Source organism: Oryctolagus cuniculus, chromosome 13, assembly GCF_051225735.1.
Source record: "Oryctolagus cuniculus isolate XC-2025 breed Fujian yellow rabbit chromosome 13, ASM5122573v1, whole genome shotgun sequence".
Taxonomy (NCBI): domain Eukaryota; kingdom Metazoa; phylum Chordata; class Mammalia; order Lagomorpha; family Leporidae; genus Oryctolagus; species Oryctolagus cuniculus.
The window spans coordinates 103,707,842-103,723,420 of record NC_142879.1 but is presented as its reverse complement, the minus strand read 5'-3'; the positions used below and the strand labels follow the sequence as shown (position 1 = coordinate 103,723,420).

Sequence of the window (15,579 nt, the reverse complement as noted above, 5' to 3'; positions counted from 1 at the left end):
CGTGAAGAGTTGGTCAAGTGCTGAACTCAATAAATAATGTAGGAAATAAGAGATCAGAAGATGCCACCCACATCTGGCTTCACTACAGCCACTCTCTGTGGTGGCTTTTTCTCCAACTGCAGCCTTACTGAAATGCGTCAAGGACACAAAATACCTCCAAACTACTGAGTAGGCACAACGGAAGTGCTCTTATTTAAAAAGTTTAAAACCAGGGAAGAAGAATTTGTATTTCTTTACAATACTGAATTTTGCTTCTTAGTTGTGCCCTGAAAAAAAATTCCTCAAACTCAAATACAAATTCTCATACTGAATCTTGGTGAGTTAAGACCAATACCAAGTTTCTGTCCTATGAAAACTAATGAAGCCTGAGCCTGAGACTACATCTGAAGACAAAAACAGAGTATGAACAAGAATTAACTTAAAATCAGCCACAGGCGTTAACATCATACACTCCTAAAACATGTGAGTGCAAATCTCATCTTGGAGTGGGCAAAGATTTCTTGAGAGGACACCAAAAAGCACAGTCTACAAGAATACAGTATAAGCTGGACTTCTGTACTTCATACCATTCAGAAAACTAAAAGACAAGCCATGGAAAGGGAAACTATTTTAAATGCCTATATCCAACGTAAAACTCGAATCCAGAACATACAGCCCACTCTTGTATGATAATAAGACAAGCACCATAAGTAAAAATGAAAAAGTTACTGTAACAGTTATAAATGGCCAATTAAGTATACCCAAAGATTTCCAAGCATCATTAGTCATCAGTGAAATCCAAAGTGATACTACCACACACCTACTAGAACGGCTAAAATTAAAATCAGAGACAAGCGTTTGTGAGGATGTGGCACAACTAAAACTCCTGTACTTTGCTGATTGAAAACAATAATAACAAAAATTACAGGCACTTTACAATTTGGCAGTGTCTTACCAAGCTAAACACATACTTACTACATATGATCTGGCAATTCTGCTCATAAGTGTTTATCCAAGAGAAACATAAGCAGATGCCCACCTAAAAATTTGTAAGCAAATGTTCATAGAAGCTTTATTAATTACAGCAAAGAACCAGAAACAAATTAATGGGTCACTGTAAGTGAACAGCTATACAAATTGCAGTATACTTACACAATGGAATACAATTCAACACCATAAAAGACATGAACTACCGGTACTATGAATCTGAAGAACATTATGCTGAGCAAAAAGGCAGACAAAAATGTACATACTGTACAATTCCATTTCTATAAAATTCTAGAAACAACTGAATTTGATCTCTAATGGCCAAAAGTAGGCCACTAGTTGCTAGGAGCCAGAGGTGGAGAATCAGTGGTTGACACAGGGGACAAGGGGACTTGCTGGGATGATGAGAATGCTCTATATCTTGACTATATACAAGTGTGCCGAAACACATCAGAATGTACATGCACAGTACATTTCTTACTGTACATAATTTATATTTCAATAGAGTTAATTAAAACACACACATACGCAGAGTACTGCTTCAGAATTTGTTTCAGGATTGCCCTTTTCTGTGTCATGGGAACAAATAACACAATCATTTTCTTAAATATATTCCAAATCGAATGGATGTATGAAAAGCTTTGGACTCCATACCGCTAGGCTATTTAAACATGAATTACAGTTTAGCTTTCCTGGGCTTGGGCTCTTTGATTTAGGCAATAGAGTAACAACGGGACATTATTCTTGAAGTTCATGTGAATGTTGCACATAAAAGTGGTATGGAGAGGTCTCACTCAATATAATGCCCCAAAAAAGAGTTCAAGACAGCCTTGCTCATGGAAAAAAAGGCATACTGTATTATTAAGATGAAGCTTCAGAGTTCTTCAAAAAAGTTCATGGAAAATGAAATTAAAAGGCAGGTTTTAGTTTGGTGAAAAAAAAAAAAAACTCCTGAAATCCATGTATAATCTTTTCACCATATGCGTTGCCATGAACTTATTTTTAAAAGATTCATTAATTGTTATTTGAAATGGGGAGGAAGAGGGAGAGATCGATCTCCCATCTACTGGTTCATTCCCCAGATGGCCACAATGGCAATTGCCAGAACTGTGCCAGACTGGCCAGGAGCCTAGAACTCCATGGGGGTCTCCCCTGTGCCTGGCAGGAGACCAAGGACTTGATAGCCTCCACTGCTTTCCCAGGCACCTTTGCAGGGAGCTGGATCAGAAGAGGAGCAGATGGGACTTCGGATCTGTGTTATGATACAGGATGCTGACTTCACAAGCAGGAGCTTAACCCACTGTGCCACAACATCACCCCTGCCTTGAAGTTTTTGAAATACCTTTGTATTATTAGTCTACTGATTTGACAAACAGACTTGCCTAAGGTCAGAATAACTGAGTTAAGCAACATTTATAAAATCAAAGCTACAGAAAACAACGAACATAGTTTATAGCAACGTCCTTTCAGATAGTAGTTACTTTGGATTTAATATTGGGCAAGAGGATAAGAAATTGTAAATTTGTGTGAAATGTACTTACAATAAACAAACCTAACCTAATAAGTAAAAAATTTGAGAAGAACATTTATTGCAGGTTTAAAGATGTACCAGGCACAATGTCTTATGCATGTCATCGGACCTCCTCAACTCTGAGATCCTCACACCCATCTTACACATGAGGAAAACTGAGCACAGGGGGATTCAATAACTTGAACCATTAGAGAACTACAGAATCAATACAAACTCTTAGCCATTATGTTTGTTTATCTTAAAAAACACTATTTCAAAAGGTGAATTCCATATTCATGAAAGACAAAGCTATGAAATAGGTGAAAATCTAGGAAAATACTTTTGTAACCTGTGGACTAGGAATGTCTTCTTACTACCCACAAAGTCTAAAATGTTGATAGTCATGAATAGATTAAAATTGAAGGACTGTTGTACCGTAAAGTCACCAGTCACTCACTGGAGATTATTATCTTGAATACACAAGGATCTCTGGGAAGTTAACAAGAAGAAATGGAAACCCAAGCAAAAAATGGGCAAAACGTATGAACAGGGCAGAAATGGAAGGAGATATCAAAATGACTCCCAAGAATATAAAGAAATTATCAACCTTCCTGTTGTGTAAACAGAGAAACATAGAATAACCTTGAGGTTACAGTTAACAGCTGTCAAATCGGCAAAATGTAGGGTGTTGTATAATACCAAAGGCTGGCAAAATGTGAGAAACTAGTAATTCTTACACATTGCTGGTGAGCATAAAAATTGGTGTTGCCATTTTAAAAATAATCTGGCAGAATTTAGTGATGTGACTGACCTGTACTCAGCAATACCACAGCTAGATATACTTCTCCACTCAGAGAACACATTCAAGGCCATGTGTAATACATACGAGGATGTTCATTACTGAATTATTTGTATCTAAGAGTTGGAATCAATCTGGGCATTCATCATTATGGAAACTGATGAGTGCTTTGTGCTTGTTGTACAAATGAAACACTGCAAGTAGAAGCAATGAACTACAGGTACATTTAGCAACACCAACAGATCCCAAACAATACTAAAAAAAAACCACACACACACACACACATAGCAAAGCAGCACTTATTTAATGCAGAGTGCACAAAGAACAATATAATTTTATAAATACTATTATACAACAAAGAACACATATGAGGTTACTTTAAAAAGGTAGAAAATTGAATCAAAAGATACATTTATGTGGGTGCAAAAAATCTGAAATCCATGCACAGTTTTTTTCTTTTTGTAGTAACACATTTTTCTATGAATCTTTTTTCACAAGTAGCCTTGTATGAAACACATTAGACTGGGTACAAGTGAGGGGTAAGAAAGATACAGTAGATGGGAATTGAGATTGACAACAATGATGAAAAAGCATAAGCCAAATTAAATATGCCTCTAAACTATAATAAACTGGCCGGCACCATGGCTCACTAGGTTAAGCCTCTGCCTGCGATGCCAGTACCCCGGGTTCTAGTCCCGGTTGGGGCACCGGTTCTGTCCCGGTTGCTCCTCTTCCAGTCCAGCTCTCTGCTGTGGCCCCGGAGTACAGTGGAGGATGGCCCAGGTACTTGGGCCCTGCACCTGCATGAGAGACCAGGAGGAAGCACCTGGCTCCTGACTTCGGATTGGCGTAGCACGCCGGGCACAGCGCGTCGTGTGGTGGTGCCAAGGTGGCCACTGGCAAGTGAGTGTCAGTTACTCAGGAATGGCTTTGAAACCCACCTGGCAACGGAGCCTGCCTGGCAACAGGCTGTGACTGGTTGGGGCATAGACCGCCGCTTGACCAGATTGGCTGGTCTTGGCTGTGTAAGATGTTGTTCCAACTGTAATAAACGAGTCTGCGGGCTGCTCGCCTCAAGCCTGCTTTCACCCGACTCCCTCCCGGGGTCTGTGTGGTGACTCCGCGCCTCTTGCCCCCACCACGATGCTCCTCTCAGAAACGAATCCACTGCAACATTGTTGAGAAATCAACAGCACCCGCCATGGCAGCCATTTGGGGCAGGTGAAACCAACGGAAAAAGGAAGACCTTTCTTTCAGTCTCTCTCTCTCTGTTTAACTCTGCCTGCCAATAATAATAATAATAATAATAAACTAACTCTATGTATCTGAAATGATGTGATACAACAGATGTGACACAATCACATCAACCACTCCAGCTGATCGATTTGTGCATATATATAAGAAACCCTTTCCTGTGAAAAGACTGAGGATTCTATAAGCTATGTGAACGTCATGGCATGTAGCTCTTGCTCACTACTCCCATGTATAAATATACTCTAAATGGTCTAATGAAAGGAGAACTAAAAAGCTGTGACCTAGTCCAAGCAAACTAGTAATGCAATCCTGGAGTTATCTTAGCTCTTTAAATCTGTTTGCTTCTTTGCAAAATGGGCTTTGGTTAACTCTCCCAAACCCCTGCAGCTCCAAAATCAATTCACTGTATTTATTCATGTGAAATTATTTTCTATCTACTCCAATTCTTCTCTCCCTTCTACCCCCCCCCCACACACACATAAAAACAAACAAACAAATAAGAGTATCAAAAGAGACTCAGAAAAGTGATGTAGCAATAGTAGAGACACAAACTTAGTTTCAGGATAGGAAAAAGAAAACATGAAAGAGCTAACAGTATGTAAGGCAGAGCAAGGTTACTGAAGCCAGGATCGTGTATGCTCTGAAGGATCCCATGTCACAGTATCTGGCACTATCCCACCTCAGAACACATGTTAAAACCTCTTCTGAAGTTTCCACTTCACTAAATACACTGCATGTCTGCATCAACTTTCAGAAAAGATAATCACTTACATTAAAAATCTATGATTCTAAGGAAATGGTGCATTTTTTAAATCAGTAAAGTAGTCCCATTCAGCAGGATCTGACAAAACCCCCAAGCACTGTCAGACTGTGAATTAGTTTAAGAAGAGGGCAAGTATACAGCCTAGCGATGAAGGTGCCCACATGCCACATGCACCGTGTTTGGGCTCAATTCCCCACTACAGATCCTTGGATTTCAGCTTCCAACTCCACATATCAAACATCCATAAAGTTAATTTTGAGGAGAAGTGAGCATAGTACTCCCCTATATTCACATTTGACTTCCACAGTTTCAGTGGACCACAGTCAACTGTGGTCCAAAAAACATTATATTGAAAATTCTAGAAATACACAATTCTGCACTCTGGGAGGCAGATGGCTCAAGTAATTAGATTCCTCCTATTCCCATGAAAAGACATGGATTGAGTTCCTTGCTCCCAGCTCTCACCTCTGACCCAGCTGGTGCTGGCTTTTGGGGAATGAACCAACAGAAGGAAGCTTTCTCTTTGCCTCTCAAAAAATAAATAAAAAGTATAAAAGAATCTAGAGATTTGAAATTAGAATATTTCAAAAGCAAAATTAGAATATTTTAAAAGTGAAAAGAACTCTCAAGATAGAATACAAGAATTAAAATGAGAAGTTGACACTATTTGTAGATTTATCATCCATTCACATTTAATTTTAAATATGGATGGTGAAGGGAAGGGGGAGAGGGGAAGAAATTAAAAGATCACAGCACAGATATAGTTACCATAAAAAAAAAAAAGTGTTCCCATCACCACAGAGTAAAGTTTTCTCAGAACAACCATGGTTTATACCTCAAACTCCATGTATCAAGTCTCAATAAATCCATAAAGTTAATTATACAGAGAAAGGAGTATAGCAGTCCCCCCATGTTCATATTTTGCCTTCCATATTCTGTTATTCACAATCCAAAAAAAAATATACGGAAAATTCTAGAAATACATAATTCATACGTTTTATTACAGTATTTTGTTGTATTTGTTGCATTTATCTCTTTGCCTCATTTATAAATTAAACTTTGTATAGATATGAAGGTACAGGAAAAAACCACAGAGCTGTGTATGTAGGGTTCTATACTATACAAGGTTTCCAGCATCTGCAGCACGTCTTCAATGCATCTCCCATGGATAAGAGGGGATCTACTATGAAGTTACGTGCTGCATAATGAGATTTTGGTCAATGAAGGACCATGCATATGAGTGGTTTAAGTTCACTCTATGACATTCACACAATGACAAAATCACCTAATGACACTTTTCTCAGAATGTTCAGCAATGCATGGCTGTCCGTGGACAGATAAATACAATCTCTAAGTATATAGGGAATATGCATTAAATAACAAGAATCTGCCTAAAGAAATAAATCAGCAAAATTACTTCTTCAAAAATTAACAAAAAAGGATCTAATAAAATTTCATGGCTTTAATACAAGTATAGACTTGAACTTGTTTTTTTTTTTTTTCTTTCTTTGGCAGTCTTCAAATTTCTCTAAATCCATATGCTATACTCCAAAATATGGTTAAGTGGAATTAATGAAGTTCTCAATATTAATTTCTTTCCTCTGAAAACAATCTTAAGGCAAATTTTATTTAATAGGGAGCATCTTGCTACCTGAGTAGCAGGCTATATTGCCATATTTTCAAGCGATAAAGTTTCAGGTTAACAAACAGCATAACCCACCTCCATCAGGTTAAAATCCAGGCATGTTCATGGCATGTTGAAGTTTTTCATTTAGTAAAACTGATGCCCCAAAGATCTTTCATATAGGAATACAATACTCAAAACACTAGCACATCCAAAGGAAATATCATTTCCCAAGGCAATATTTATATGACGAGCGGATTATTCTGAAAGGTGTGGATCTATATGACTAATTTATTGTCATTTTATAAAAATTCAAGCACATCCTCAAAAACTGCTGCAGCAGCTAAAGTACACTTAGCTCGTTTCATGTCAACTGGGTGGCTGCTCTGCGTCAGCTAGCCCGGTTCAAATACAGAAGTTTAGGGCCACTGCAGAACTTGTTCCACTACACCGACATCAATTCACACAACTTTCGCCTTACGCCTACTTCAGTTACATTTAGTTAGCAATATATTATACCCTTTTAGTGAGTATTTTAAAAACTTATTTTATCATGTTTCTTAACCAGGGCACTAGTTTAAAATTTTTTTAATTTTCTTTCAAAAATGCACTTTCATTTTAGCTTATATTTTTATCAGAAATGAGCAAGATAGATTTCCCCACAAATTACTGGTCATGCTGCCAAGAACCCGCTTTTAAATTCTAAGTACAATTTCGCTAAGCCCTCTAGCTCCTGCCGTATGTTTGCATACTCTCTTCTTCCAATCTCTGTGACTTTCCTCCTCTACTGCAACTCAATACAGGTAGTGAAGAGTGGCTAACAATGTAATTCCACATGATAGTGCATCCGTGTTTACATCTGGCTCTAATTACATGCTTAGAAGTGATTCGCACAAAGCTGGGAGGGAGCAACATAAAACACAACTATGAGAAATAATTATGCTGCTATTTAAAAAACCATTTCCAATTCAAAGACAAGTTTCTCACCACAGGCTTCAAAGTACTGAAACTGCCAACATAGGGAGGTATGGAATTTCAAAAGTACTGGATGCTAGCAAAAAGGAAGGAAAAAGTAGTAACTATATACTTCACATGCTTTTATATCAGGGTCATCTTAACAAGTGATTGATGCTGTCAATTTATAAGATACTTTAAAGTGCTGCTCCACGCAATGACTGTGAACATCATAACTCTGTGACAAAGTCCTTCGGCTCATAACAAAGTAAGTGAACCACATCTGCCCACTACCCAGCTCTCCGGAGTTAACAGAACACCAAATTAAAGAAATATGCGTCAGGAAATGAAGCATCATGCTTACTCACGGCATCCTGAAATGAGATATTCACACGGGCTTACCTGACGATTCAGGTAAGTCCTACTTATTTTGAGATAAACACTGTAACTACTGCACTACGGTAATGGTATTGGTGCATTTATAGAAACATCCTCAAATATAATTAGAGAAATAAATACTTCTAAAATTCAACCCAATGAAAGTCTTAAAGTTTGCAGTCATGTTAACATAATTTTATGCACATTAGATATAAAAAGACAGCAGCCAGAAACATTAAGCCCGGTGCATTTATTTATTTGCAAAACTTATATAATTTCAATGTAGATAGAGCTGGTGGAAACCAGGGATTCTTTGAACACAAGCACACAACAATTAATGAGTTACAGAGATTTTTTTTTCATTGCATTTTAATCCTCAGCAAACTTAGAAGTGGATGCCATAACTTATAAGTGGCAAACTTAAAATTTATACACTACTACCTGATTCTGAGCTAACAGAGTAAGGATGGGGAGGGCCACCAACCGGAAAAGGACCTGAAAGGGAAAGAAAAAAAATAAAATCCAAAAACCACTAACATCTGAGTTAACATTTATCTACTTTGGCAGCTGACTGTCTACATACTAGTGAATTATGAAAAAGCAATTACACAGTATAACCAACCAATTCATTTCCATTTTCGTTACCATATTAACCATTTACATGTTTAACATCTGAAACAATGAATCTAAAAAGAGGATCCAAAGAAATAGCAAACACACAAAATAAATATGCATGTCATCACATTTTCTACTCTAAAGCTAAGAACATTTTTAAAGAAATCTTTTTTAAGGAGCAATAACCACTCTAAAGCAAGAATGAATTAACAACAATCTCAACTCAAGATTGTAAAAGTTCAAACTTACAAAATGATTGAAATCAAAATATTCTCATTTCTCATCTCAGCAAACTAGAATAATGTTCATGTCTAATTTACCCAGGGCTAGTTTTAAGTAACAATAAGATCCTGACTCAGAATTATCCTGTAGGTTCCAATCAGCACAGAAGGGCGGGGGAGGGGTGGAGAGGGAGGGGAGACAGAGGAGAGACACAGACACTTAGGATCCTGCTACATTAATAATCATTTTTGTTAGCATCCTCTACTGGTGGTTTGCAAAGACAGCAAGGCGGAATGGCGCTAATGACAGAAAGCTATGTACCTGCTATTCCAGGACAAGTCAAGTGAATTAATCAGCATGTGGTCTAGCACGCAATACCTGGGGTGTATCCCCGCCCCCCTCCGAAGCAAGAACAGTAAGAAAAACGCATTACATAGGAAGCGGAGAATGAGAAAAGGCAGATTTTAAAACTGCAGCAAAGCATTCAATTGTAACTGGCAAAAATGAGTCTAAGGAGCTCTGATGTGGCGCCCTTACGGAGGACTCACGTCATCACCATAGGTACCGCACCAGGTCTGATGCTCCCGCCGAACGTGGCTCGGCCGGTCCACCCCTGCCAAGCGATGGCACCTGCTACTGCCCCGTTAACATCGCGGCCCGCAGGCAGATTCCAGAAAGGAGACGGAAATGTTCTGGGCCGTACAATCCGCACCCCTTATTTCAAAATGAATCCAATAATATTCACAAATGAGTAACAAAGTGTCTCCATGGCCATCTCCCACCGTTGGGACCAGCGACCACTCACTGCCTCGTACCAACGACTCAGCAGTTAACATTTTCCCCCCTGAGCAATTCTGTTCAACACACGTCTGCAACTCGAAATATGACCGCATTGCTAAGAATTTTCAAGCGGCACCTAACCCGAAGTCTCACGACACAATGGCCCGTAACTTCATATATATATATATATATACATATTTTTAATTTGCAAAATAACGAGGCTAACATCAAACAGCACGGCTTGGACCCATCGGCGACGAGCGAAACGCATCTGAGAACAAAAAGAGATGGGAGGACAGAGTGAAAAGTGACGAACATGGAAGGTACCTGTGGTGGCACAGCGCTATCTCAGACACCTTTTGTTTTCCCAGCGTCGTGCACACTGCGGACCGGCCGCTGCCCGCTCAGCTCCTCTGCGGATCGGAGCACAAAGGAGAAGCCCCGCCGGCGGGCCGGCGAGCGGGGCGCACGGGTCCCTCCCCCAGCAGACCGGGGACGACGGAGGGCCCGCAGCGCAGCGGAACACCATCTTTTTTTTTTTTTTTTTTTTCTACCTGCACAAGTTGCCATTTGCTGCAGCGGCCCCGGCCTCCTTCTCGCGGCGGCTCCCCGCAGCTCCCCGCAGGGCCTCTCCCACCTCAGTCATCTGTTGATATGCCCACCGCGAGCCTCGGGGAGAAGGGCGGCCGCCCGCTCCGCCCCGCTCAGGTAAACATGTTGACAGCGGCCGCACAGGCGCGCGCCGGCTCAGCCCCGCGTGTCACACACATGTCGTCAGCAGCCGGAGGAGCCCCCACGGCCCGCCGCGCGAACCCACTTACCTCTCATAAAAGCCACCTCCACCGACCGCCGGCGCGCTGCGACAGGAAATTAAGGTCGCCGTCGCCGCCCGGGCTCCCTTCCTGGCGGCGGCAGCTCGCCGCTCCGCGATGACGAACGAACGCCGGCAGCCACCTCGCGGTCCCACCTAGCGCGCAGCCCCCCGACCCACGCCGGCGCGGGCATGCTCCTGCCGGGGGAGGGCCTCCCGCACCTGCCCCTGCGCTGCGCGGGAGACCCCCGCCCCCCGCACACGCACCGCCGACTGCCCACCCGAGCCGCCGCCGGGGACACCGGGCGCGGGGGCGGCGCGCGCGACCTGTCCGCGAGACGCCCATGGCCCCGTGGTGCTGCATTTTTTTTTTTTTTTTAAATCTGGGAGCCACCGCGATCCCAAGGCAGGCGCCTTGGGTCCTCCCCCCCCCACCCCCCTCTCCCTGGCTTGGAAGGAAAAAGAAAAAAAATTAATAAGAAAAGCCAACAACTCCTTTTAAAAATAACGCAGGAGCCCGAGCGGCCCCGGCGGGTCCGAGCCGTGCGCGCGTCACTCCTTATATAGCCGCGGCCGCAGCACGGCCGTCGCCGCCCATTCCGAGACAAACAGGTACCCGGCGGGGGCCGCGGGGCCCCGCGCAGACAATACCACGCGGCGGACCCCGCGCCCAGCCGGGGCCGCCGGCGATTTCCAGCGTCTCCCGCAACTGCCACCCGCGCGGGCGGCCGCCGCCACATGCTCCCGGGGGTGCGCGCTGCCCTGGCGCACCGGCACCCATGCATCCACACACACTGCGGCGGGCGGACCCGGGCGTCCGTGGGTCCGCCCGCCCCCTCCCCCGCCGGAGATGCCCCCCCAGCGAGCCCCCCCCCCGCCGGTCTCCGGCTTCCGCGCTCCGTGCGTCCGGCCCAGGTAACAACTCCCGCTCCCCCCCCCCAAAAAAAAAAAAAAAACCGAAAGAGAAAAAAAAAAATGAAAAAAGCCCCGGGGGCGAACGCACACACAGCCCAGCCGCCCCCACTCCCAAGGCACCCCCCCCGGGGGTGGGGGGTGGGGGCGGCGTCCCCGGGAGGAGAGGGGGACCCGAGCTGTGTGCGGGGCTCCCCGGTCCCGAAGCCCAGGTAACAACTCCACCAACACGCCCGCCACACACACACACACACACACACACACACACACAGGGCTCCCCCCGCAGCAAGCAGCTGCCCGGTGCCCCCTCGCCGGCTCCCCCGCACCGTGGGGACCTCCCTCTCGGGGGGCTCCTGCCCCGGAGCTCCAGGCTTCGGGGAGGGGCCCGAACGCGCCGCGGCGAGGAGGGGGCGTTGAGGGACCACCAGCACCCCCCGCCCCAATGCCGCCAGCGCGCCGCTCCCAACTTTACCGCCGCCCGGCCGCGCACCGCCGGCGCCCGCGCACACGCGCGCACGGACGACACGCAGCCCGCGGCCGCCCGTCCCGCCGCCGCCGCCGCCGCCGCCGCCCGCAACGCCCGGCCCGGCCCGGCCCGAGCGCCGGCCGCGGAAGCCGCGCGGCGCGGCCAGCGCCGGGCACAAGTTTGTTGCTCGGCTGCCCCGGGGGGCCCGGGCGCTGGGGGAGCAGGGGCGCCGCGAGGGCTGGGGAGAAGGAGGGGGGAGGCGCCGAGGGGCCGCAGAGTGGGCAGAAAAGTGCGGCGAGAAGCAACAGCCGCTCCCGCCGCGACCCGAAAAGTGGCCGCCCGCCCCGCGCCGGGGATGCGGCGGCGGCGGCGGCGGCGGCTAACGGTCCCGGCGGGCGGCAGGGGCGGCGGGAGCCGCTAGGCGGAGAGAGCCCAGGTAAGAGACATAACGGTTCAGGGCGAGCGGCCGCGGCGCCGCGCCGGCAGCGGAGGGGGGCAGAGAGCACTACTTTCTACTTTCCCACTCCACTTTGCCCGTCCCTGCCCCGGCCGCCCCCGGCCCGGCGCGCCCCCCTCCCCCCCGGGGGCGCCCCCCGGCCGCCCGGCTCCCCCGGACTCCGCCGCTCCCCGGGCCCCTCCGCCGCTCACCGTTATTGCGCCGCGGGTTCGCCTGCTTTCTGCGCTTACACCTGGGGCCATCCGCCATGATCCTCTCGCTTGTGTCTAAATGCTCGAGTCACCTCCTCCCCCTCCCTCCCTCCCCCTTCCCCCCCCACCAACCCCTCCGCCTCCACCCCTCCCCCTCCCCCTCCCCACCGCACCTGGTTTACGACACTCGCGGCTTTACGACATCACCTTCCTTACACCTAGAGGCGCTCGCTCTACGGCCGGAACCTCGTTGCTAGGGACGGGATGGTTTGCGGCCACCGCGGACGCCGTGGAGTTTGAATGCGAGGGGCGAGGGAAAAGAACTTTTCCTCAGGTGTGGTGGGGGGTGGCGGGGGTGCGTGGGGACGGGGCGCGGGCTTGTGGGGGGGGTGGTCACGAGGGCGACGAGCTGTGTGTGGGAGCGGGAAAGGTAAAAAGTCGGAGGCGCCTTGGCGAGCTGCCGCGCGGCGCTGGCCACACCCGCCGCGGCCGCCCGGGGCAGGCTCGCGTCCCCCCGCGGGACCCCCGCGCCATCCTCGGGGCGCGCTCCGGGTGCGCGGTGGGGGCACGGCCCCGCGCGGCGTGGACCCGCGGCGCCGCCCGGGAGGCTACCTGGGCCGCCGGCCCCCGCGTGGCCCGGGGCGCCGAGTTCCGCTCGCGGGCGCGCCGGGCAGGAAAGCGGGGTGAGGAGGAGCCGCCCCGCGCCGGCCTCACTTCCTCAGGGGCGCCGGGCCGTCACCTGCCGTCCCCTCGCACTCGCCGTGGGCGGCAGCCGCGGGCCGTGGCCGCCCGGCGGGGCCTCGCCGCCGCTGCGCGAGTTCGGGGGTCCCCGAAAGACCCTGGGCACGCGACGCCCCGCCGGGAGGCACCTCCGGCACCCGGGATTCGGAGTTGGCTGACTCTTCCTGCCGCCTGCAGCCGCGCCGGCTTTGTGCGGACCGCGAGGGAGGAGTCGCGCGACCGTGTTAGAAGTAGCGTCCAGCCAGCGTTGTGCTGGGTCGCGTAGTAGGTGTTCAGTTAGTTTGTGCCTAGAATTTGTTGGCCATGCCCACGACAGGAATTTTTTTTTAAATTTTTTTGTTATGTGAAAATTATCTCTTCAGCACCCTCCAGAATTTTAGAAGATTTCATGAATCACTTCTTTAAACCTTGCAGCAGAAATACCCTTAGAGCCAAAGCCTGGTGGCTTAGAATGAGAAAGTTTAATCCTGAATACAGATGAGAACTTTCTCTCCCACGTAAATGCGTTATTTCTTGGTGCGTGCACACGGACTGTAAGTAATTCCCTGCTATGCATTATATCTGTGTAGCTAGGTAGAGCCATCAATGTCAAAGCCGGAGCCCTTATCCTTACGGTTTTAGGGACAGGCAGTCCTCACTGTCCTCGACACCATGTCAGCTGGAAGTGTCCCCTCTGCGCCTGGATCAGTGATAACCACCCCCCCACACACGCCCCTCTTTAAGACCTATGTAGTGTTCTAACGTTGCCTTCCGAATCATGTCACAGACTCCTTTTGCCAATATTTGCCCACTCCCCTCCCCCAACTTTTTTTTTTTTACATTCACCTTGATTCCTAGCCAGAAAATCAAAAGATATTTTATAACTAGCACATGCTTTACCGACCCTTAAATTTCTTACACGTGCCGTTTTCTCTTTCTGGCCTGTGCCTCCCCAAGCAAATTTCTTTCTGTGGTCATCTTCACCTTGAAATCATGGACAAAGTGAGGAGACAAACTGAGTAGAAGTCATTGTCTTTTTTACTTTAGTGATTACTGGTTTAGTTAGTTTGGGCCAGACTTTATTTAACTGCACGGTACCTGTCCAAAGTTTTCAGTAAGTTTTTTTCTTGTTTACTTCTATGTCCTTAGCACCTAGTAGAGTACCTTGCCACGTGGTAGATGCCTTATAGTTCATAAATTTCTGTTCTGAACCTGTTCTTGGCAATAAAATGATTAATGTACCTTTATCACATGAGTTCTTCAGAACAGTTGGGATCGTGAATGTGTCATTCATATCCAGTCTAATTGCTCTTGATTTTAGTTTCTCCATAATCATTTTCCCCAAACGATTAAGTCTATATACTATTTTATATATTTATTTGAAAGGCAGGGTTACATAGAGATGGAGAGACAGATCTATGCTCCATCCACTGGTTCACTCCCCACATGGCCACAACGTCTGAGGCTGGGCCAGGTTGAAGCCAGGAGCTTCATGCTGGGATCGCATGTGGTTGCAGGGCCCTAAAGACTTAGGCTGTCCTCCTCTGCCTCCCCAGGCACACCAGCAGGGAGCTGGACTGGAACTGGACCAACATTTGTATGGGATGTCTGTGTTGCAGGTAATGACTTAACCTGCTGATCCACAGTGCCAGCCCCTTACATATTTTAGAAATAAACACACAAAATGTTGGTTGCCCAAATCTAATACCAAACTTTGATTTTGTAAAATCCTCTGATAACTATACATAACAAATTGAGTATTTGATTCATACACTGTAACATTCTCAAGTGACTGCAGTTTCACCAAGTTCTGCAGTCACTGAGGAAGGAAACATGACTCCAGGGTGATGCAGAACCAACAGTTGTCCTCAGGACCTGTGCCAGCTTTTCCAATAAAGCCTCCCGGGAGGTGACAAAAGGGACAAATGTTTTCTTCATACCTCCGTGTGATTTTATTACATATTGCTCTGCAAAATTGTTTTTCCTTCTCTGGGGAATGAGGCTCCTATTTTTAATAAGTCAATGAAAATGTTAACACATGGAGCAATTTTCCAAGAACATGTCTAATATAGAGAGATGTAAGTGTGAATACATGTAGAGAAAAGTGTTTTCAAAATGTTAATGAACATCCAAGAAATAAAGCTGATACTATTCCTT

The 15,579-nt window shown here is 46.7% G+C and overlaps 1 protein-coding gene across 17 annotated transcripts in view; it reads right to left on the bottom strand.

Annotated features, from left to right (window-relative positions):
• ZEB1 (zinc finger E-box binding homeobox 1) overlaps positions 1–13,043 on the bottom strand; it is a 182,242-nt gene extending 169,199 nt beyond the window's left edge. For 2 of the 17 annotated variants that reach the window (XM_070056087.2, XM_070056086.2), the window contains exon 1: positions 12,876–13,043. Coding sequence is in view for 9 of the 17 variants with exons in the window: in XM_051821680.3 (XP_051677640.3) it covers positions 12,703–12,760 (58 nt within the window). In the remaining 8 variants the exon portion in view is untranslated. Of the gene's footprint in view, positions 1–8,689; positions 8,744–10,192; positions 10,610–10,686; positions 10,965–12,702; positions 12,819–12,875 lie in introns of those variants that run through there. The other 15 variants (XM_051821676.3, XM_051821677.3, XM_089311880.1 and 12 more) reach the window with 11 other exon arrangements.
• Between the last annotated feature and the right edge of the window lie 2,536 nt (positions 13,044–15,579).